This window comes from Ammodytes marinus, assembly GCF_949987685.1.
Source record: "Ammodytes marinus genome assembly, chromosome: 20".
NCBI classification, from domain to species: Eukaryota; Metazoa; Chordata; class Actinopteri; order Uranoscopiformes; family Ammodytidae; genus Ammodytes; species Ammodytes marinus.
In genome coordinates this window covers 3,243,876-3,268,214 of record NC_137224.1, presented here as the reverse complement: position 1 = coordinate 3,268,214, position 24,339 = coordinate 3,243,876, and the positions used below count along the sequence as shown (strand labels likewise).

General features: G+C 40.7%; 2 protein-coding genes across 3 annotated transcripts in view; one reads left to right on the top strand and one right to left on the bottom strand.

Annotated features, from left to right (window-relative positions):
• The window catches only part of wnt3 (wingless-type MMTV integration site family, member 3), a 28,223-nt gene extending 11,980 nt beyond the window's left edge, over positions 1 to 16,243 (top strand). Inside the window, exons 2-4 of the mRNA XM_080049395.1 lie at positions 3,256 to 3,497; positions 10,158 to 10,423; positions 15,020 to 16,243. Of these exons, the coding sequence (XP_079905521.1) occupies positions 3,256 to 3,497; positions 10,158 to 10,423; positions 15,020 to 15,499 (988 nt within the window). The 3' untranslated portion in view covers positions 15,500 to 16,243. The remainder of the gene's footprint in view (positions 1 to 3,255; positions 3,498 to 10,157; positions 10,424 to 15,019) is intronic.
• Positions 16,244 to 19,002: 2,759 nt separating this feature from the next.
• Positions 19,003 to 24,339, bottom strand: part of LOC307266874 (vesicle-fusing ATPase-like) — a 35,716-nt gene continuing 30,379 nt past the window's right edge. Inside the window, exons 20-22 of one of the 2 annotated variants that reach the window (XM_080048992.1) lie at positions 23,288 to 23,343; positions 23,089 to 23,133; positions 19,003 to 20,695 (exon numbers count right to left, since the gene is read on the bottom strand). In XM_080048992.1, the coding sequence (XP_079905118.1) occupies positions 23,097 to 23,133; positions 23,288 to 23,343 (93 nt within the window). In that variant the 3' untranslated portion in view covers positions 19,003 to 20,695; positions 23,089 to 23,096. Of the gene's footprint in view, positions 23,134 to 23,287; positions 23,344 to 24,339 lie in introns of both variants that reach the window. The other variant, XM_080048991.1, reaches the window with a different exon arrangement.

Genomic DNA, 24,339 nt, shown 5'->3' with positions numbered 1-24,339 from the left:
TTCATTGACTGATGTATGGGAGCGTGAGACCAACCGCGTACTAATCCAGGCTCCGTGCGGGCCATCAACCACTAAAGGGCCGTCCCACCACTGTGAGATTATCGGGGCAGTAACCGAGCAGCAGACAGTGTAATTAAGGTCCTTAGTCACTCAGTCACCAGACAGAGTGATGTCAGCAACACTTGAACTCAGTGATGTAGGACGGAGTGGGACTGGCAGATGAGCTAATGTGGTTGTATTCGCATGGGTTAACCCAAGACCAGAACATGAATAGAGATTGATGAGCACTATCATAATACTGACTCTGTGTGGGAGCATCAGACTGGGCAAAACAGCATTTAGAGTGGCTATGAAAAACTGAAAATGTTTTTGTTGATTCTAGCGGCACCTTTGGACAAAAGCGGTAGTGTTTATATTTTGTATAATAATGGTAACATGACAATGGTGAAGCAAAGTAAACTTTGATTTAGTACTGTTCAAGAAGCCCTGGATGTTCCGGTATGTCTGCCACAAATTGTTGTGTCTGAGTTAGCGGGGATTCCGAGGAAAGGCATTAATATATAAGAATAACTATATAAAAATAACGTTGTTTTTGCTGATCATCAGAGGTAAAAATTTGACTTTTTAAAAACAATTAAAAGTTCCTCAGATGAGCTTAATTTTTTCTTGTGCATTGTAAGTGGTGCATAGTTTTAAGTACTATTGTATTCATGTTTAAAAATCCTTCCTAAATCAGACAATAAAGGTCTTAAAAAATGTATTACTTAAGAACAAAATGTATCATAAATCAGACAGTAAAGAACATATGCACAAATCATTCCGTTATAACCTTCAGAATAGTACAGAGAGTCCAAAAGAATGATGGAAAGTTTAAGTGCTATCGTTAAGGAACAAACGTCAGACAAGGGTCATAAAAATTGTTTGTTGTGTATCGGTGTCAGTCAGTCAAACTCATGCCAACAAGTGAGAGCTCATTGCTTATTATGTGCTCATCACAAATTCCATCAGAGCAGCTGTGAAAGCAAAACAAAAACAACATGTTGAGAGTTCCACAGGTGAACCCTTGATACCTGGTGCATCTATCCTTACCTGGGATCAACAACAGTGTATGGGAGCTGAGAAGGGGGCTGGTGGTCTATTTGAATGGGGGGGGAAGGTTTTTTTTGTAGTAGCGATATGCAGAAAATGCAGAAAGAAAAAATGCACATGAGCTTGTGTGAACCTATCATAAAGGAATACTTCACCCATAAGGATGAAGTAGGTCTTTAAGGGGGGATTTTTTTCAATGGCTTCAATGGGTTTGACTTTTGTGTTTGGGGTGGGGCGCTGCACTGCACTCCTCTGTGAGAGTGTGTCTGGCTGCTGTGTTGGGTTGCGCCCCGCGGGGTCCTGAGGTCATCCCCAGTGAGTGGCGCTCTGATCTGATGAGCGGACATTGTTCCCCTATGATCCTCTACAGAGCCTCAAGCACCGCCATGTCACACCAGACTTTCCCTGCGTTCCAAATAACATACTGTTACTTTTTACCATCTTCACCTCATTCCTGTTAAAATCACATATTTCAAAGTGAGACACTGCAGCTGAATATGGTCAAATGTTGAACTGATGTCATCATGAAACTCTGGTTGTAAAAAAATTATTTTAAAAGTTAAAATTGCCTTTGGGCCTTTTTTTCTGACTTTTTTGGGGCACTCGTGGCGCAGTGGGCAGAGCGTCCCCACACCCAGGCCCAGGCCCCGCAGCACACTCGGGCTCAAATCCCGCCCGTGTCAGTTCTCTGCATGTCTTCCCTTCTTTGCCCCATTTCTACTCTGTCTCTTTAAAAAAAAATAATAATAATGTTGAGATAATGGCCATACAAGATGGTTGTATTGGACAAATATACGGACTCAAACAGACAAAATATAGTAAAATAAACACATAAATGAACATTTTGGACCTTTTATATATCGTACCGAAGGAAAAATGTTATGGAAGCAAAATAGCAAAAAATTCCGAAATTGACCTGAAACAATGTTTACGCCTGCAGTTTCTCACCTTAACAATGCCAACCTGTACATAAGCACGTTTGCCCCTTTTAGGTGATACGCTCTATGCCCAGAAATGATGACGTCCTAAACAGTAATTGCATGAAAAACTGAGTTGTCGGAGCTTGTCATCACAAAAAGCATGTTTAAACAGGGGCACAGCAAACATGTTCTCTCTCTCTCCCTCTTCTATTTTCTTTTAAGAGAAATAGAAACCAATTAAAATTAATTACCTGAATGAAACTATAATGGTTTCTGGCATCACACACTGGTCTTGGCTGCCTCATTGTGGTGATAAATCCCTGTTTAGGCACATCTGTACTGAGGCTTCTGCAAGGAGCATAGTGCCTTTAAGATATGCTGTTTGCACTCATCAACACCAGCTGTATACACTGTCATTCTCTTAAAGGAAAACCGCAAATAAATGATGGAATTGCCAAGGCAGGTGTTTCAATATATTTGAAATTGTGTAACGGGGCTTTTCCTAAGAACTAAGCAGACAGGTGTGTTGTGTGTGTGTGTGTGTGTGTGTGTGTGTGTGTATGTGTGTGTTATCTGTTAGATCAGCAAGTCTCTGTGTGTATGCTAACAAGTGGGAACACTTTGAGAAGTCAGTACTAATAGCTTGTATCCCTGCCCTGAAGTGGGCCTATTAGCTTCCCCCTCCGAGTGAGAAAAAAAAGAACAAAATAAACAGCAGTTCTTGGTATAAACAACATTAAGCAGTGTAGTACTATTTATACTACTATAATAGTATAAATCATTATAGTGTCTAAGAGCCATGCTTAGTAAAACTTGATATCAATAAATAGTAAATACAGAAAGTGTTTTTTTCCTCTCAAAGGGCAGGTTGGCCTTTTTCATTGAGGTCTCCCTGGCAGGTCACCATCACTGCTATTGTGGGGTTGAGTTTACCGAGGGCACAGACTGAAACTACATTCAACCAGACCTAGAATGGTATAGAATAGAATAGAATAGAATAGAATAGAATAGAATAGAATAGAATAGAATAGAATAGAATAGAATAGAATAGAATAGAATAGAATAGAATAGAATAGAATAGAATAGAATAGAATAGAATAGAATAGAATAGAATAGACAAGACTATTATAGAACACCTTTGTTGTTTAACTATATTTAAATGAGCATCTCCTTTTAGGTGTATACATTTCTTTTTAAAGAATAAATAAATCTCTCTCTCCCTCCCTCCCTCCCTCCCTCCCTGTAGGTCCCTAGCCCTTGGGCAGCAGTACTCGTCTCTGGGCTCCCAACCCATCCTGTGTGGCTCCATCCCGGGCCTGGTGCCCAAGCAGCTGCGCTTCTGTCGCAACTACATCGAGATCATGCCGAGCGTGGCCGAGGGCGTGAAGCTGGGCATCCAGGAGTGTCAGCACCAGTTCAGGGGCCGGAGGTGGAACTGTACAACCATCAAGGACAACCTGGCTATCTTTGGCCCCGTGCTGGACAAAGGTAAAAGGCATTTTAGGGGCTGGGGCGCTCAGGTGGTGTTGTGGATATAGAGCGTACAATATCGGCTCCGGCCTTCGTTGCAGTGGTTGCGCGTTCGAATCTGACCCGTGGACCTTTACTGCAGGTCATTCCCCCTCTCTCTCTCTCTCTGTCTCCCCATTTCAACTCTGCACTATCCAATAAAGTTTGAAAATGCCAAATAAAATAATCTTTAAAAACAAAAAGGCATTTTAGGGGACGTTTTCAACATGAACGCAAAAGTATTTGTTATGTTTGGGACCGTTTATTTACACGATAACAGCGTTTCGGAGGATTGAAAATGTTAACTTTTGAAACCAGTGTGGTGATGAACAAAGAGTCCTGTTTTGAAATTTGAAATTTATCTTGCTCCATAATGTTATAACTGACCAAAATGTTATACCTTGTAACATTATGGGTTACAAGTGGTTACATTTTGGGTTCAGTATTTTGTTACATTATCGACCCGTTATTACATTTAGCATTTTATTACAATTTTTTTATTACATTTCTGGTCGGTTCGTTGTTACATTTTCGGGCTGTTACAAGCCTACCATGTGTTTTTATTGTAGTATTTTGTAATGATGTACCTGAGGCCTTCAGTATAAGATAAACTACGTCTATCTAAATGATCTCTCTCTCTCTGTTATCTCTGCCAAACAACACCCAACTGTAAAACAGAAGGTTATACAGCTGAAGAGGAGGCTATTGCAAGCTGTTACAAAACATAGCATTTAACAATCGCACACCCTTAGGCTTCGAGCACTGACTGCCTGTTCTATGGTTATTTTGCTGACAAATGCCTAACTAGAGCAATTACAATAATATTCACCTTTCCTGACTGCTGAGAAATGAGTGCAGCAGCTACAAGCACCGACACATTATCCAGCTAACATCCGTCCGTACCTCCAGCAGTAGCCCAATTTGTCTTAAAAGTTGCCGACTGTTTTCCCGCAAACCGTGTTTAGTGTTTACACTCTGTTACATGAAAGAGGGTCAGTGAGGTAAATCCATCAACACAAGCTGACAAAGTGCAGCAGCAGATATATACTGGAGGCAATCCATCAAGCGCTCCACACGCAGAATGCTTCTTCTAAGAATGAAATCCCCACACTAACTCTTACTGCGTCCTTTTAAACATTCTTTAGTTAACCTGACTAAGCAAAGGTGTCTCACTTTAAAGGTGGAGTCAGCGATTCTGCAGAACGCTTGTTGTCAAATTCACTTTTGGTCAAAATCAGTGAATATCTCCTCATGATCGGTGTTGTTAACGCACAGCTCTGTAAACGGGTATGCAAGCAAAGTGGCTCAGACCGGCCCACCGTAGCTAGCAACGATGCTATCTATAGACTTATAGCTTATATTGGATACAGGTAGCATGTGTTTTTAGTTGTCGCCTACAGTAGCAAATGTGATAATAAGCCTGTATATGTGTCGAAGCCAAATACTTATCAAATCGATAGCATTGTTGCTAGCTACGATGGGTGGATCTGAGCCACATTGTTTACATACCAGTCTACAGAGCCTAGGCTGTGTATTTACACCAGATTTGTTTGTTCAGTGCACAGACACTAGGAACAGGTATTTTATCATGAGGAGATATTCACCGATCTTGACAAAAAGTGATTTTGACAACAGCCATTCTCCAGAACTGCTGACTCCACATTTAAGACCTTTTTACAGTCCCTTATTATAAAAACTAGAATGTTTGTGTGTTGTGAGTGAGTTTCGCTGATTAGAATTGAATTAGGCCTCTATCTCTGTGTGTCAGAGAGGGGAAGGAATCTGAGTCTGGGCAGAATTGGGCAGCTAGTGTGAGCGCTGGTCCAAGCCTCCTCAGTCAAATGAAAAGGAGAGGGGAGACCAAATGAGACCAAATGAGATTACAGGCAATAGAAAAGGGCCGGGGGGCTCCGCTCAACCCCTACTGTGCATGAAGACCGGTCCGCGCCTCACACAGTCGGGCTCCCACGGACGGCCCATTCACACGCCCTTTTGACTCTGTCATGAAAACAGGCTGAAAGGGGATCTCTCCCCAAAACCTAAAGCTAGCCTTGGTCGGGTGTGTGCACTTTGGGATAGGGAAGCCAATGAAGTTTAGTTTAGTTTGCTTTGGGAAATTAAGGTAAATTAAGATCACCATTAGCTTTTTTGTCATAAACAGTAGCTACTTTTCAATGGGGTCTAGATTATTTCATAACAATATTAAATAAAATGGATTACATACATCATACTCATCGTACATCCAAAGCACAACAAAAACAAAAAACATACATCACTAAAAATGTACAACAAAAATTTAGAGTGCTTCTCCTGTAAGGTGCCACTCGTTAAAAATACATTCTCCATGCATTCATTAATATATTCCTCACGATAATAAATAAATAAATAAATACATAAATGACCCATCAAACCCATCTACCTGTTATTGGCACACACACACACACACACACACACACACACACACACACACACACACACACAGAATGTCATCAAAAATATCCCAAAAAGCTTTAGTGATATTCGTAGGAGCAACAAAGGAAGGAAGGAAAGAAGGAAGGAAGGAAGGAAGGAAGGAAGGAAGGAAGGAGAGCATATAACTTTGGGAATGATAAATGGAAAAGTTGGAGCTAGAGAAGGGAGACTATATCCGAAAGGGAGACTGTACCAGCCACCCGGCCTAGCCACCTTAAGCTGTGTGTCGGCCATGGTGTGGTGGTGGTGGGTGCTGTTCTGTGGAAGCCTGGAGGAAATGGGGGTTTGGGATCCCTGACGTGGGTGAGTGGTGTATGGGATCTCAGCTCAGGGTGTTGGCAAGAGGGTGAGAGAGAGAAGGAGAGATAGAGAGAGGGGGGACTGAGAGAGAGAGAGGAGGAAAGAGAGAGAGAAAGAGGGAGAGAGAGAGACAGGAGACAGAGAGAGAGCGAGGGTGAGAGGGAGAGATGGAGATAGAGAGAGAGAGAGAGAGAGAGAGAGAGAGAGAGATGGAAAGAGAGGGGGTAGACAGAGCGAGAGAGAGAGAAGGGGGGTGTCTTCTGGGTCTTATAAGGAGTTTAGGGAATGCCAGCTCCGGGCAGAGCGGGGTTTGTGGGGGCGCGAGTCGCTGGGCCCTTTGTGTGTGTAATACAGTGTGACACAAGGGACACAAAGGCGGATTGATGGGCCCAGCAGGTAGCAGGAGCAGCGCTAGCCTTGGCTAACAGCCAGCAGCTCCAGGGGCTCACAGGGCTCACAGGCCCCTGTTGTGGGACACTAGGCCTGCCAGGGTGAGGGGTAGGGAGGCCAGACCTGGAGCCTCTGTGTCATACAATCATCCAATGGATTAACTATTGGGATTTAGACCAAAACTGTATCCTTTTTACCAGCATTGAGGGAAAAGAGAGTATGTCTCACACACACACACACACACACACACACACACACACAAAAGTCTAGCCTGTTGTCTAAAATGAACAGTTTGTATTTGTGTAATTAGGGCATGTCCACACGAACATGGAAATGAAAAATTTAAAAATTATTTCGAATTGACAAAAAAAAATTACACAAATTATATTTATGTAACAAAAATGGTATGATGGTTTTGTAACTTTGCTTGCTGACCCGTCCAGGGAGGGGGCAACCATTTGATTAACCTTTAGCCCTACATCAGTAAACTTTCTCTGTGGCTTGTTAAGTGGCCGATTAAGTTTAGAAATCCTCATTGGCAGTTGAATTGCTTGAGGAATTCCTGGGTTTCTTAGCCCACTGCGGTCTGCAAAAATACGGGTTTAATTCTCCGGTCGTGTTCGTACAAATTTCAAAAACTCAGATCACGCAATCGAGCGAAACGTTCTGAAATCTTCCACCCACTCAATACACTTAAAAAAGTCAAGCCACTGGTTAGGGATACTTATCATACCTCAGTGTGTGTGTGTGTGTGTGAAAGAGAGAGAGTGTGAGTGTGAGTGTGAGTGTGTGTGTGTGTGTGTGTGTGTGTGTGTGTGTGTGTGTGTGTGTTTTACGTCTGTTTCAGTTACTAGTGGAGTGTAATGGGTGAGCCACGGTAAGTGTGCTGCGATTGTGAAACAATGGTGTCTGGTTACATAATAAGCTGTTGCCTTCAAAGGAGGTGAAACTCCATCCTCCCAAAGAAACAGGCAGACACACTACTGCTATGGTTTCACCCAGAAGGCCTTAGGGCTCTGAACTAGGGACTCTGTGTGTGTGTGTGTGTGTGTGTGTGTGTGTGAGAGAGAGAGAGAGAGAGTGAGTGAGTGAGTGAGTGAGTGAGTGAGTGAGTGAGTGAGTGAGTGAGTGAGTGAGTGAGTGAGTGAGTGAGTGAGTGAGTGAGTGAGTGAGTGAGTGAGTGAGTGAGTGAGTGAGTGAGTGAGTGAGTGAGTGAGTGAGTGAGTGAGTGAGTGAGTGAGTGAGTGAGTGAGTGAGTGAGTGAGTGAGTGAGTGAGTGAGTGAGTGAGTGAGTGAGTGAGTGAGTGTGTGTGTGTGTGTGTGTGTGTGTGTGTGTGTGTGTGTGTGTGTGTGTGTGTGTGTGTGAGTGACTGAGTGAGTGAGTGAGTGAGTGAGTGAGTGAGTGAGTGAGTGAGTGAGTGAGTGAGTGAGTGAGTGAGTGAGTGAGTGAGTGAGTGAGTGAGTGATTCTGTGTTAGTGTGAGTGAGTCAGTGTGTGTGAGTGTGTGTGGGAGGGGGTGACAACATTCCTGAAACACTATCCAGATGCAAAGCAGCACACCTCAGGGATGACAGGAGGTCAGTGAGATCCCGCGGAGAGTTGGACCTTATAATAGAATACAGTACACACAAACACACACTCACTCTCTCACTCACTCACTCACTCATGCATTTGACCCTCCCCACACAATCACAATAGACTGATGTCACTACGGTTACCTTGCTCTTAGGCTCCTTCATGTACTAGACTTGATGACGATCATATGTTAAATATCAGTGACAAATAAACGGTTTGAGTCTTGAAATTGTTGGACAGTAACGGAGTAAATTTACATGGATTTTTTGAGGATGGGTACATCTAGAGTAGGCCTATCAGTTTTTTTATTTGGAAACGTATGACTTTCACTGAACTACAATAGAAAGACAACATGTTTCTTTTGACTCAAATACATATCCAAAAATATTGTCGTTACATCTTACTTTCAGGCTAAGCATAGCTATAAAATCAAATGTTTTTTTTTTCCTAAAACACAATCGGCAACTTTGGAATGTTGTCACGAGTGTTAGTTAATGCGATGAACCGATGTCAATGTATGTGTCACTTCACTTCTCCATTTCATCCCATTGTCTTGTTGGAACCCGAATCCTATGTTAATCCTTTGGCCCTATATCTAGCAGAAGTAACTACACTTTATACTTTTGAATACTTAAAGGTGCAGTGTGTAATATGACATCATCAAGAAAGTTCTAGAAAGTTCTAGAATGCAACGCTCCCTGGGTAACCCCAACCCTTTCGAATAATAACAGAAGCTACAGTGGCCTTCGAGGACAAGAACAATTCTAAATTTTAAACAATGCACCTGATGACATTCCAACTATGACACTTTCAAGATGGCGGCACTAGGCCTTGGTCCAAGATATGCAGAAATATGGACATATATGAGACCCTTTCTAAGGGAAAAAATAATAATTCAAAACATTTTTTTCAGCTATTATGCACTAAATTAAATGTACTTATGGATATTATAATTACTTTCTACAAAATCTGCTAGGAAATAAAACACAAAATTCTACACACTAAGTATTTTTAAAACAAATATCCTGGTACATTAACTTGAGTCAACATTTGTCAGAGCAACTTTCACTTCATAGTCATGTAATATTATGTATCTCTACTCTGATTAAAGCACTTGGGTTGAATAGTTTGCCCCCCCCACTGTCATACGGTAGTGGATCGTGTTTACCTATTGTGAAATAAGAGAGGGTTTAAGTTATTATTTTACCTACGGTGGCAAATACCAAACATAAATGTGCCTCCTACAAGATGAAATGTAGTGTTAAAAGGTTATGGCCTGGGGGCGGATCCCTCTCTCAATACCTGCTGTCTGGCTGCTGGCAGCAGGACAGATTGCCTTGTCTGTGTTCAACACCAGATTGACAAACTCTCAAAGATCGGTTGCAAGATCACGTTGTGCAAAAACCAAAGAATTTGAATGTTTTAGATAATGCCGAAATAAAGTGTAAAAACATTAATATAATGTATTACTTATCTGCAAGTCATCCTAGTTGGAGGGGTGGGGGGTTTGTAGGTCCGTCTCATGTCTTCGCTGTTTGTATGTATTTATTTGTGATTTAAAATGTTGTTAGGTGCTGCGAGGAACTTTAATATTTCTCAAATAGTCAAATTTTTCGTCTGATGATCATAAATGACATGTAACAGCATACACGACGACATCAGTGCAAAGAATAATAATTTGTATATAGTTTTTCTTAATGCCTTTGTCATGGGTACGCTCACCCAGGAACAACAGCTGGAGTAGTACAAACACTACCACTTTTGTCCAAAGAGGGTGCAAGAATTAACACAAAAAGTTCCTCGTAGCACCTTTAAATATAACATTTTTATTAAAAAAATCATATTGACAAACTCTCTCTCCCTCTTTTTTTCCATCTGTCTTCCTGTCTGTCTCTCTCATAGCAACCAGAGAGTCTGCGTTTGTCCACGCTATAGCCTCAGCTGGCGTGGCGTTTGCGGTGACACGCTCCTGTGCCGAGGGAACGTCCACCATGTGCGGCTGTGACTCGCACCACAAAGGGCCGCCGGGCGAGGGCTGGAAGTGGGGCGGCTGCAGCGAGGACGCAGAGTTCGGGGTCCTAGTGTCCCGCGAGTTCGCCGACGCACGAGAGAATCGACCAGACGCTCGATCAGCCATGAACCGACACAACAACGAGGCGGGACGCTCGGTAAATATATTAAGATATGTTTCTGCTTTTAAAGCTGTAGTGAGTAAGTTCGGTAAATACATTTTAGATACTACTCACTGTATCTTTTTTGTATTTTGTATACTTTATTTATTTATTTAATTTAAATGAATATATATATGTATATGTATATATATATATATATATATATATATACCGTATATTTATATATATATATATATATATATATATATATATATATATATATATATATATATATATATATATATATATGTTTTCTCTGCTATCCTTGTTATTGTGTTTATATAGTTGATACTTATGAATATTGTCGCAGAACTGAAAAATCAGCTTGTTTGGTTCAGGATGAGTTGGCAAATGGCACCTGGCTACATAAACAAATAAACTTGATTATTATATAATGACTATAATATTAATTTCCATAACAGGATGGGGTGACACCAGTTTGTACACGCTGCCATACTGAGAAATACAGATAGAGTTTTGTGGCGCTAAATCAGCTAAATCAACTTTGTGTCAACTCATTTAGCAATGGCTTGAATGTAACCCACATTCATTTATATGAAAAAGTTACACACTATAGCTTTAATATGGAAAAACTCTAACTGGTCAAAAGTATGCGAACACCAGAACTATTTACAGCCATATGTTATTTTATATATTTCATTCCAAAACCACATACATTAATCTGCAACTATAACAGCATTCACTCTATTCCCACAATATTTTGGAAGCCGTCCGCATGTTCCCTTTCAGTCACTGATGTCGGATGATTAGACCAACATTCCTATAACGTGAACATAACGTGTGTTCTGTGTTCCTCAGACCACCCCAGTCCACACACACCTGGGGCCTTGTCATGTTGAAAGAGTTAAAGGGTCTTCCACAAAAATGTTGCTACATACATAATATACACACATATTAGTGTTTGTTGTGAACATTTTGCACATTGCCTACGCTCTGTTAACAGGTATGTTGCTAGCTACGGAGGGCCCCCTTTGTTATACATACCAGTTTACAGAGCCTAGGCTGTGAATTAACACCAGATTTTGCTTCAGCGTACAGACAGGTAGGGCATCATGAGGAGATATTCACTGATTTTGAAAAAAGCACGAGTTCTCCAGAATCGCTGACTCGAAAACTGACACTTTAATGCAGTAAACAATGGGCCCATCACATGCAACATTACTCTTCAGATTGACTCCCTTATGCATTTGACGGCAAAGAGATTTCGGTATTTGTACTTGTCGGTACATTTCTGAGATTTCCAAAACTGAAAGAAAATGTGCTGCACTTGACTTTGAATGACTGGTTAATTACTCCTATAGCCTCACCGCCCGCCCCCACACCGCGATCAAGTCGCTCCCTCTTTTCATGCCTTGAATCCCAATGAAAAAAAAAAAAGTCCCTCCCTGTCAGTCAGTCAGTCAAAAAAAAATAACCCGAGTGAGTTGAGACGGAAATCAGCTCAGACTTAAAACATCACTGGTTGCTGTCACCGTGGCAGAACACAGGAGGCCTCCGCGGCTTCTGTAGCTGGAGGGGAGAGAGAGAGAGAGAGGGAGAGAGAGAGAGGGAGAGGGAGAGGGAGAGGGAGGGAGAGAGAGAGAGAGAGGGAGAGGGAGAGAGAGGGAGAGGGAGAGGGAGAGGGAGAGGAGGGAGGGAGAGGGAGAGGGAGAGGGAGAGGGAGAGGGAGAGGGAGAGGGAGAGGGAGAGGGAGAGGGAGAGGGAGAGGGAGAGGGAGAGAGAGGGAGAGGGAGAGAGAGAGAGAGAGGGAGAGGGAGAGGGAGGGAGAGAGAGAGACAGGGAGGGAGGGAGAAAGAGAGAGAAAGAGAGAGGCAGAGAGAGAGGTAGAGTGAGAGAGTGAGAGTGAGGCAGAGAGAGAGAGAGAGATAGAGAGACAGAGATGGGGGGAGGGAGGGAGAGAGAGAGAGGCAGAGAGAGAGAGAGGGACCACACTGCAACAAGACATGCCTTTGATGTGAGCACACAGGAGCAGACCAGAGAGAACAGCAGCCCTGCTCCTCCACCTGGCCCTCTCACGCTCCAGTATTTAGCCTCCAGGGGCTCCGCTCTCTGGAACCTGATGTTGGCATGACAAGCTTCCCACTGTGTGATGTCACTACTCACTACTCCATCCCCCCTCCAACCCCCCTCTCTCCCCCCTCTACCCCTCTCTCTACCCCTCTCTCCCCCCTCTCTCCCCCCTCCAACTCCCCTCTCTCCCCCTCTCTCCCCCTAGTCAAAATATAGTCGATTTTAGTGAATGAAGTGTGTTTAAAGTTGGAAGAAGTTGATTAATATCTCTGTAACTTGATGTTGGCATGACAAGCTTCCCACTGTGTGATGTCACTACTCACTACTCCATCCGACCCCCTCTACCCCTCTCTCTACCCCCTCTACCTCTCTCTCCCCCTCTAGTCAAAATACAGTAGATTTTAGTGAATGAAGTGTGTTTGAAATTTGTAGAAGTTGAGTAATATCCATGTGTAATTTTCCAAAAGTATACTATACTATAAGAAGCCTTTATTAATTTCAGTGTGATGTCAATACTCACTACTCCATCTGATTCATCAAAGTTAAAGGTGGAGTCAGTGATTCTGGAGAACGCTTTTTGTCAAAATAACTTTTTTGTCAAAATCAGAGAATATCTCCTCCCGATCTGCTACTGTGTGTAGTAGAAAATAATCTGGTGTTAATACTCAGCCTGTAGGCTCTGTAAACGTGTATGTCAACAAAGGGGACCCATCTTAGTTAGCAATTTGCCAGTTATTTTATGCCAGATTTTTTTGTCGGAGATCAAGTAGACATTTTCACTGATTTTGACATCAAGCGTTACCGACTCCACCTTTAACTTTGATGAACAAAAAGCTTGTATCAAAGTATATTTGCTAGAATAATAGTAAACTATTAGTGTAATTGAAGTACAGGTTTAAAAGCATACTCAAATCACTTAAATACAACTTCAAGGCAGTATCTAACCTACTTAGTACAACTTAAGTTGTTTCAATTCAACACAACTTTAAATGTATTGCTCATAAAAACATTTAAAATAGGCTACATTAAGCATACTTTTTTAGAAATATACTTACTGTATGTAATGTACACTTAATTTTGACTTGGGCCCCTCCTCATTCTTCACCCCGAGGTGCCCCATAGCCCCGTGCAGCCACCTGCCTTCCGCCCCGTTGCAGCTGTGGGGAATTCTGGTCCTGCGTGCTAAATATAGCTGTCCAATTAAAAAGCACAACAAAAAAATCCCACAAACACAAAGGTAGAATGTACTGTAGCCCGCGGCAACACACTCAACGATGTGAGCCAGTGACTTCAGAAGGAATTAACACCAAAAGCCCTCTGAAGCTCTCTGTACTTTACAGCTGCATCATGACACTTAGAGGGTAAATTGCAGCCAGTGGCACATTGTTTTTCTTGGCCCCTGCTCTCGCCAAAGTCTTTAGCGGTTTTTGTTAGTCGGCATTACTGAATTTCCTGTAAATTTCTGACCTTAAAAAATGTCTTACAGATCTCTCTTGGTGGTGGTGACTGATGCAAACCGCCACACACACACACACACACACACACACACACACACACACACACACACACACACACACACACACACACACACACACACACACACACACACACACACACACACACACACACACACACACACACACACACACACACACACGTCACTGAATCATCAAATTAAAACCGGCACATTTGACTCAATTACTTCTTTAAAGGAATACTCCACCCTAAAATCAACCTATTCAGTATCAAATTCTTAGCGCCCGAAGGCCTAGAATTGTGGCTCTGAAAAGTGCGCATGCAGCTCCTCGCTTCTGTCAGATTAAATTCACAGCCTTTAAAGTGCCAACTGAGAGAGAGATGCTACAGAGAAATGTCAAAATGTCCGTACAAACTTAATTAACTTATCAACACCTCTTTCCTTCAAGAAGTGTATTCAGGGATTTCTTTTGCTCAAGGGAACTTGTTTCTCAACACGTTTTTTTTTTTCACGGCTGTGTGTGCATCGCCCGTTAGAATCTGTTGTTCTAAGGGAGTATTTTGCTCCGAGGCATTTAGGAGAAGTGGGTTACGAAAGCTTAAATATGTTGGACGTTTGCCAGGCTTATCAATAGCTACACTTTTTAGTTTATATGAAGTTGTGGAATCCTGTTCTTATGGAAGTGTATTAGGGCCACGGGAGCAACAAAGAACAGACACAATAATGAAAATAAAGTGGAAATACAATCTGTGAATAAACTTGACAGGTAAAGACTGCCGTAGAGTTGGAGAGATGTTGACGGATTAGAACTTCCGGGACCAACAGAAAGCAAATCTGTATTGAATCACCAACGATGCATCTTTGCCATCGTCAAAAGACAGACAGAATTTTTACCAAAATGAGACTAAACTCTAAACTCGACTATTAATTTATTTTTGAAGTTATGCAATATGGAAGCCCTTAACAGACAAAATATATAGCCTACAGGCATGTCAGTTAAGGGCTTCCGATAGAAGCTACATTGGCTTCACACATCCCTTCATACTTCACCTAAACCTAAATCTCCTCTGTGTTTTCCCCCCTAGACCATCCTGGACCAAATGCACCTGCGCTGTAAATGCCACGGTCTGTCTGGCAGCTGCGAGGTGAAGACGTGCTGGTGGGCGCAGCCGGACTTCCGCATGCTGGGCGACTACCTGAAGGACAAGTACGACAGCGCCTCGGAGATGGTGGTGGAGAAACACCGAGAGTCCCGAGGCTGGGTCGAAACCCTGCGCGTCAAATACAACTTCTTCAAACACCCGACGGAGCACGATTTGGTCTACTACGAGGGCTCGCCCAACTTCTGCGAGCCCAACCCAGAGACGGGCTCCTTCGGGACCCGCGACAGGGCCTGTAACGTGTCGTCGCACGGCATAGAGGGCTGCGATCTGCTGTGCTGCGGCCGCGGACACAACACCCGGACTGAGAAACGCAAGGAGAAGTGCCACTGCATCTTCCACTGGTGCTGCTACGTCAGCTGTCAGGAGTGCGTGCGCGTGTATGATGTACACACGTGCAAGTGAGACAGACAGAGAGAGAGAGACACAAAAAAACTTTAACTTTAACTTTTGGACTACTAAAGTGCTACCCAATGCACACTCATCCTTATCCTTCAACTCCCCCCGAACTCCTGCACGACTTTCCCCGCATTTTTCCCGGATAGGCTATACACACTGTGTTCCAATACTCCATACTTCTCTGCTATTTGGTATGGTAGAAAAAGATTTAGACTGCGTTCCAAATCACATACTTTCTTTTTCCTATACTACATACTGGTTTGCATAGCCTACTACAAAAAGATTTGGAATTAGGCCTATTTTAGGACATCCAGGTATTGTTTGACATTTTGGGACATCCTAAATCTCTTTCTGGCATACTACATAGTATGGAAGTATATGGATTAGAACACATGGTTAGGATGTCCCAATGCATGATGTCAAATGCAGCATGCTTAAAAATACCCAGATGTCCTACTACATCTGGTTGGGATTTTGAGTGTGGTAATCAGCTGTTTTTTTCGGCGATTCTTTCTCACAATCCACTGCACCGCTGAAGTGACGTCACATCCACTGAGCCCTTGAGTAAAAACAACCAACAATTTGACAGATACATAAGCAAGAGGCAAGTTTAAGGCACAATGGTATGATGAAATAAACAAGTAAAAGTATGTCCCAATTGTGTGCCTACTGCATGCAAACTAGGCTACATACTTTTAATGATCAATTGAAAAAAAGAAAGTGTATGCGATTTGGAACGCAGGAACTGACTTGCACAGTTTGCATCCCATACAAGAACATATTCACCAGCACACACACACACACACACACACACACACACACACACACACACACACACACACACACACACACACACACACACACACACACACACACACACACACACACACACACACACACACACACACACACACACACACACACACACACACACACACACACACACACACACACACACACACACACACACACACACACACACACACACACACACGGTTAATGGCACATCAGTAATGAATACTTCGATAACTGTTTTTGTTGTTGACAAAATCCTGCTTTTGAGTCCGTCTTCCAAAACCACTACAACCATTTCCATAATCGGCTACCTGACCACAAAGTGTCCTGTGTTGACCTCACTGATTTAGTCTGCTATTATGGGAGTTGTACCACTATTAACCCTTAGTTCCCTTGCCTGCAGAATTGAACCACAAGCCCCTCCCTCCCTCCCCCATTTGTCTTTATTTATTTCCCCTTTCATGCCAATACAATGCTTTCGGCATGTACAGTAACAACTTTTTACCTGTGATATAAATGCAGTAAAGTAAAAAAAAAAAAAACATAAAAAAAAAAAAAAAACTTTGACTATTTGCTTTTGAATTAAAAAAGCATTTTCTAACACCTGACGTCTCTGGCCGATCCGGCTAGTTTACCTATTTACATTCTTTTATTTTTTTAACTAAACGAACCTCTTAAAAATCACTTCGTTTTAAGTGATTACTGAACACTTCAGAAGCCCCAGGAAAACCATCACTACTTTATAACTACTGAACTGAACTGAAAAACAGAAAAAGCAAAAGGCAAGGCGTTTTGGAAAGTGCCAACAAGTCCTGTCTGTTGTAAACTACTGTTGCTACTGTTACTCCCCACATTGCCGACTGCACTATAGTCCAGCCTGGAAGAAGATATATGCTTCAGCCTGAATTTTATAGCCCTTGCATTTCTGAAATATTACCATTGGGATGGGACGGGAGGTATGCAAGCATGTGTGTGAACAAGCATGCCTCATTCCACTAACTAGCGAACAACATCTACTTTACGCCACGTATATGTGTATGCACTATTCAGTTCACGCATAACTCCAGGTGGGAAGAATTTTCGGAGCAGTTTGATTACGTGAGCAAATTCTTTTTCGTTGCAAAATAATCGCAGCAGTTCTCATGAATGACAACTCTGTTATGTAGGGCATGGTCGATCTGTGCAAATGTGTGATGCAACATAATCATACATTATTCAATCTTTAAAAGGTGCTACGAGGAACTTTTTAAATATTTCAGAAACAGTCTAATTTTTTCTTCTAGTGATCATAAATGACAAACGGGACCATCAGTGCAAAGAATGCTATATTTGTATAGTTTTTCTCAATGCCTTTGTCATGGGTACACTCACCCAGGAACAACAGCTGGCGTGGTAAAAACACTAGCGCTTTTGTCCAAAGGGGGTGCAAGAATTAACACAAACTGGAAGTTCCTCTGAGCACCTTTAAGGAGGAGTGATTTGGTAAAAACAACCCAGTGGATTTTTTTTTTCATTTATCAAATCAAGCTTTAGCATGCTTAATAATAATTCTGGTCTCATGAGCCAAGTGATTATTGGGAGATATTTTCTTTAGTTTATTTAATCTAATAATTCATGCATACATCAGGTCCATCTAAGAGATATTTGTTTAGAGAAATATTTTCTTTTATTACTGTAAAAAGTGGGAGGAGCCATGTGACATCGTAATTTACCTTTCCGTTGGACCGTTGACGTTTTTAAGAAGTCTGATTTATGAACTTGTTCTTTTGTCAGTACATCCATAAAACTGTCACACTATTTTGTTTACGGGGGATATTTTAGAAGAACAGGGTACTGTAATTGACTCAAAATATATACATATTTTTAGGCATGGACATCTGATTTTAAAATCATTGAAGAAGAAAAAAAAAATGTAAGGTTGGGAAACTTATGTATGTATGTATGTCTGTGTGTGTGTGTGTGTGTGTGTGTAAGTACGTGTGCATGAAATGTGTGTGTGTGTGTGTGTGTGTGTGTGTGTGTGCGTGTGCGTGTATGATGGAAGACTGGCTTTCCACAATGGTGGAACAAACTGAGGAGTTTCCGAAAAAAAAAAAAAAAAAACATGTTCCGACAGCTCCCACCTGCTTCCCTATTAATTATATTCAACAACAAAACATACGAGTTATCCAGTAGTGTCTATAGGATGTCCCCTCTTTAGGACTTAACTGCTTAGCATTAGCATTTGTGTCATCTGTGACGCAACCCTCCCTACCTGGGGAAAAATACCTTTCTGTGTTCAGTTCCCTCCCATTCCCACCTCTCCCGCTATATCCAAAGTTTTGTACAAATGTTTTAAAGTGAATAATTCCCTTTTTATTTTATAATCGTAAATGTTATGTTTTTATAAATATTATTTATTATACAATGTATATATCTGTATGACTGAACTAAGATTATATATTTGAAGAACAAAACTGTCTTGTGCTTTTTTTTGTGTACGTACACAAACACGCACACACGAGCACACACACACACACACACACACACACACACACACACACACACACACACACACACACACACACACACACACACACACACACACACACACACACACACACACACACACACACACACACACACACACACACACACACACACACACACACACACACACACACACACACACACACACACACACACACACAATAGAAATTCACAGAGTCTTTCAATCAAAATTAAACATTTTATTCTGTTTGTTGGTCTTTCATTGGGATTTTTCACAATACAGAATACAGAAATGTGCTAATGTCTTTTGCTAAGCTTGAATATTGGATAGCATTAAAGAAGTGGCTGTTAAGGGCAAGACACTGCACGTGAATAGGGTAACATTTTTAACTTATAGATAATCAGGTAACATCATGAAACTTTGCCCGTTGATTACTTACATTAAAAAAATAATCTTTAGTATAATATTTTTAGTCAAACATTTTTTTCAGAAAGGTTAGAACAAATATGCAACTTTGGCAATGTTTAACTTATGAGTACATTTGAATCTATTTGTAAGTAAATGATAAACCCATAGTTAAAATCTGTATTTCATTTCTTCACAAATATTAGTGTCCAATGTTTTTATAGGACAGATTCAAGGTAGCATTTTTTTTTTCATTTTATGACAAAAAAAAATACTTTGTACATGTCCAAAAAATGCATTTCATTATGTTTTTAAGAAGAAAATATCATAAATCATAAATCAGACAATTAACAAGATATGAACACATCCTTTTTCTGATAACCTTCAGAATAGTTGAGCTAAGAACAATATTTAGAGAGATATATAGATAAAGATGTTATAGAATGTACAGGTAAAGAAATAACATAACTAGTAATCATCAAAACAGTGCTATAAATGTTGATGTCTTGTATATGAGAAAAATGTTTCACTTCATAACTTTTATTGCAATAACCTGCTAACTTAACTAGTTAACTAGGATGAGAACATCTATTATTCTTCCTCAATTCACAACAAAGGAAAGAATTGGTTAAAGCTTAGTATCATTTAGTAGAAATTAGAAACAGACGAAAAGTAGACATTTTGCAAGGAACAACATTTCTATGTGATGCATGGTCATGAGGGACTGACTTACTGATTCCTGTAAAAGTTATATTTTCTAGTTTGGTTCCACAATTATGATGGAAAGGTTCAAGAAATCTGAATATGTTTCACGGTAGCGGACACAGCCGTACTGTGTTTTCTTGTTGGGCTGTGCAGAGATCGCAACATAGATCCTGTGTAAGATTAACCGCTAATGTATGAATAGGTTCATCTCATTGAAATGCCACACGTTATAAATTGTGTGATAGTTATGCTTGATTATAATTATTAAAGGCACTTCTTTATGATGTCAAGGTGCTACAAATGGTAAAGATTAGATTTTTCCTCTTTTTTTGCTGGTTTTCAAAAGGAACTGTGGTAAATTGAGGTTGTGTGCAAGCTGGACAGTGTTTAGACAACATTAACATTTACAGCGCTGCATATTCCTATGTGGATATTTGACTGTAAACGCCCCATTTCAGCACAAGCCCCTTTGCTGTGATGTATTACGTTGTGATGGCCATTCATTTAATCATCGATACCAGAGCTTCTTGTTAGTTTTATAGTTAATTTATTCGTAAAATAAAAAAGGTAAGGCACAAGTTAGTACATACATACACAGAGAAGCGCACAGGGATGGAAGGAAGGATGCAGCAAGAGAGAGAGAGAGAGAGACAGAGAGAGAGAGCACGACAGAGAGACAGATAGACAGACAGAGAGAGAGAGAGAGAGAGAGAGAGAGAGAGAGAGAGAGAGAGAGAGAGATGGAAACTATCTCCCGCATGCCTCCTCCTCCTGCCAGCCTCTTTCAGGCTTCCGTTCCTCGGCAACTGAGCGAAAGAAGAGACAAATAAAAAGTGAGCGGAGACAGGCAGGCAGAGCAGACACTTTGCCCCCCGAGAGAGAGAGAGAGAGAGAGAGAGAGCTCACGTCTAGTCTAAAGCCTATTTATAGACACTCCTCCGCCGTGCGCTAACTATATACCATAACGTCTCGGAGGCGGTGTGTCAAAAAGCTCAAACGTCTGTGAGTTGGAAAGTTGCTCAAGTTTTTCTGTTGTTTACATCAGTGGGCAACTTCTCCTCATGGGGCAACTTCTCCTCATGGGGGTTTATATCTCACACACAGTCCTGATACTGATTAGCAAGTTAGATAACTTTATACAGACTTCTGAAACTATGCCATCATCAACAGAATTAATCATATTCACTACCATTCATTGTTTTACAGATTCAGATCAGAATGACTGATATAGGACAATCATTTCAGTCATCTGAAGGAGTTCAAAAAAAGCTATGTTGTGATATTATGCACTGACAAGGGTTGCCACGGTAGTCTTCTTCACCTGTGTTGAGACACACATGTTTATGTCACTTGCCCACCATCCATACTAAGCTTTTTCCTTTTTTATAACAGACATAAAACCCATTTGGTTCATGTGTTGCATATCAGCAGTAAGGCCAAAGTTCATTCAATAAAAAAAAAATTATAAAATACTAGTTAAGCTTTGAGTTCTAAGTCAAAATGTAAACCAAACAAGCGTCCTATAACCTGGTGAAATGGACTCCTAAGTGAGGACAGGAATCGGACATACATTAGGGGTGCAAGAAAAGAAAGCAGAAGAAAAGGATAACAATGTTTTAACCATTTTTCTTTTTCCAGCCAGCGAAAGCTACATGCAGCCTGTACAGACAGAGATGACGATGAAGCAGTTATCTAATGAGCGCGTGCACATGCATTGATTCTTCTGAAACCTTCTGCAGCTGCTGATTAAGTTTTATTTTGTTTGTTTTAATACGTAAAGAAGTAAAAGTGGGTTAAACTATTCTTTTTAAGGCACACCATTATTTTGACATAAAAATGCAACAAATAATGTAGAATAAAAAAAGCGACATCAAGTAGTGAAATCTCCATTACAAATATATTGGTATTGTACATTGTAATTCTAATATAGTATTTTTGAAATATTGTAATATATTGCTCAATGGAGAAAACAATTTAGATTTAAGTGGATGCCAACAATTAAATTAAGAAAAAAATAACATTTCTAAGCTGATTAGGTGCACACAAAAAAAAATTAATAAGTTCTCTAAGTATACATTACTACTCTGAACCCTGTTTACAGATTTCTACATATGTCTTCTGTCTCCAGCCTGGAGATGTGTCCACTCAGCCCGATGCAGAGCCGGCAGCAGTGGGACTGTTAAAGGTCTTTATCACTATGAGGCTCCTCTGTATGAGGGGCCGTACAGGACATCATCAGTGGTGGACAGTGACAAAGTAAATGTACTGAACTGAAGTTATTTTTATCAGTATCTGTACTAACATAAATATTAGCTTTTTTTTTGGAAACGTCTGACTTCCACTCCACTACATTTCGAAGACAAAGCAATGTCCTGAAGTCAGAAGTACAATTTTAATTAAAAGGGATATGTTGTATAATGTATTTTACTTAAGTACTTGGATTGATAACTTTGTCCACCACTCGACATAATTCATGTTTTACCTTTACATATACTGTACAAATAAACTTATTACACACATTACAAATTCACTATAATGTCTCTCACATTCACAATTTTACTTCACAAACATTCTTATTTTGCACACACACGGAGCACACTTCCAACATACAATTTTTTTTTAGCTTTCCCAATTCCCATACACTATTTTTCCTGGCATACACACAAAACGCGGCTCTTACATTAAATATACCTTGTAGATTCTCAAAATACACTTCTCATGTGCAATATGTAGACACTCCATCAGTTGTGAATATGAGGGATTCAATATAATGTGTGAGTGGCGTTTTTATGCGTTTGTGTTTTGAAAATGGCATTCCGCTCCCACACACACTTTTTATTGTACCTTAAAATAAAAAATACATGCATTCACATAAAACTGCCTCTCACTTATTACATTGAAGTTTCATATTCACAACTGAACCAAAAAGTGTCTTAATATTGCATATTAGAAGTATTTTTTGAGAATATAAAAATTTAAAAAAAGGTAAAATATTTTATGTCAGAGCCGTGTTTTGTGTCTATGCGAGGAAAAATTAGATTTAAAAAACAAAATTCCATGTTAAAAGTGCCTTTTGTGCAAAATACAAAAATGTGTATGAGGTAGAATAGTGCATGTGAGAGGTAGAGAGTGTGAATGTGTAAGGTGAAAAAGTGTATGACGATTGTGTATGAATTATGTCCTGCACGTCCCCTCATACCTCTGATGTTAAATTGACGCTGAACCAAACTTATCAGAACCCAGTCTGCAAAATAAGGGAGAAAAAAGTACATTAGTTATTAAATTAGAAACAATGACACAAATGTTAAATAATTGCCTTTAAAATAGGGTTGTATTTTATTTTATTTTTGTAAATAAAGAGTTATATGTGTATTTGTAAGTGCTCACGGAAAACTTACCGGCCTTCCTCTTTCAACAGACTCAGAAACTTGCTAACTCGGTATCCAGGCTCCATCTAAAAGACAGACACATTAAGTCTTATTATATACAGAGAACTAACCCCACAATTACAAATAGGTCTTATTTCCTTTTTCCAACAAGCATTTGTTGAATTTAAAGCTATAGTGTGTAACTTTTTTCGCCCAACACTGTCGGCACGGCACACCTACATGAGGTAAGCCTTAATGGATTTTATACCTTCTGCTACATCCAGGTTTTTACTTAGCAGTAGAATCAACAACTGAAACATTTCTTGGGCTCTTCTTGGGATTTATCTGAGCTCCTGCACAAGTGTCAGTGGGGCGACACCAGTTTTTAAACGGTGCCATACTGAGAAATACAGAGAGAGTTTTGTGGAGGTAATGGGCTTGATCAACTTTGTGTCAACTCGTCTGGCGATGGCTTGAATGTAACCAACATTCATTCAAATGAAAAAGTTACGCACTATAGCTTTAAAAATTCAGCAGCCCATTGTTGAGACATCAGAGCAAACTGAGAAAGTTTCAGGTCTTGGAGTTCACGCCTCAGTTTTGTACAAACAGTCTCGTAGAGAAGTGGGAGGGGGAGAGGAAGTAAAATTAATGGCAACCTATGCAATAACTTACAGTGTGTCTGGAATCGCCTGTAGCTACTAGAGTTAAGACATGAGTGCTGGTATGAGAGGGGAAAAGATAAAGAGAAGACTGTGTGTGTGTGTGTGTGTATGTGTGTGTGTGTGTGTATGTACTTGAACAACTATTTTTGTGAGAACCAATTTGAGTTTAAGACCTTAAGTGAGAGGACATTTTGTCCAGTTCTCACTTTGGGGGTCAACACTAGGTTTTAAGGTTCGGGTATGAATTAGGTTTAGTTTAGGGTCAGTGTAAGGGTTGAGGTCAGGCATTTAGGTCTGTTGCTTAGGGTTAGGGTGAGGAGCTAGGGAATGTATTTTGTCAATGAGTGTCCTCACAAGTATAGTTGTACAAACGTGTCGTGGCTGTTTGTAGCATGTCTCTGCAAAACACAGGTTCAT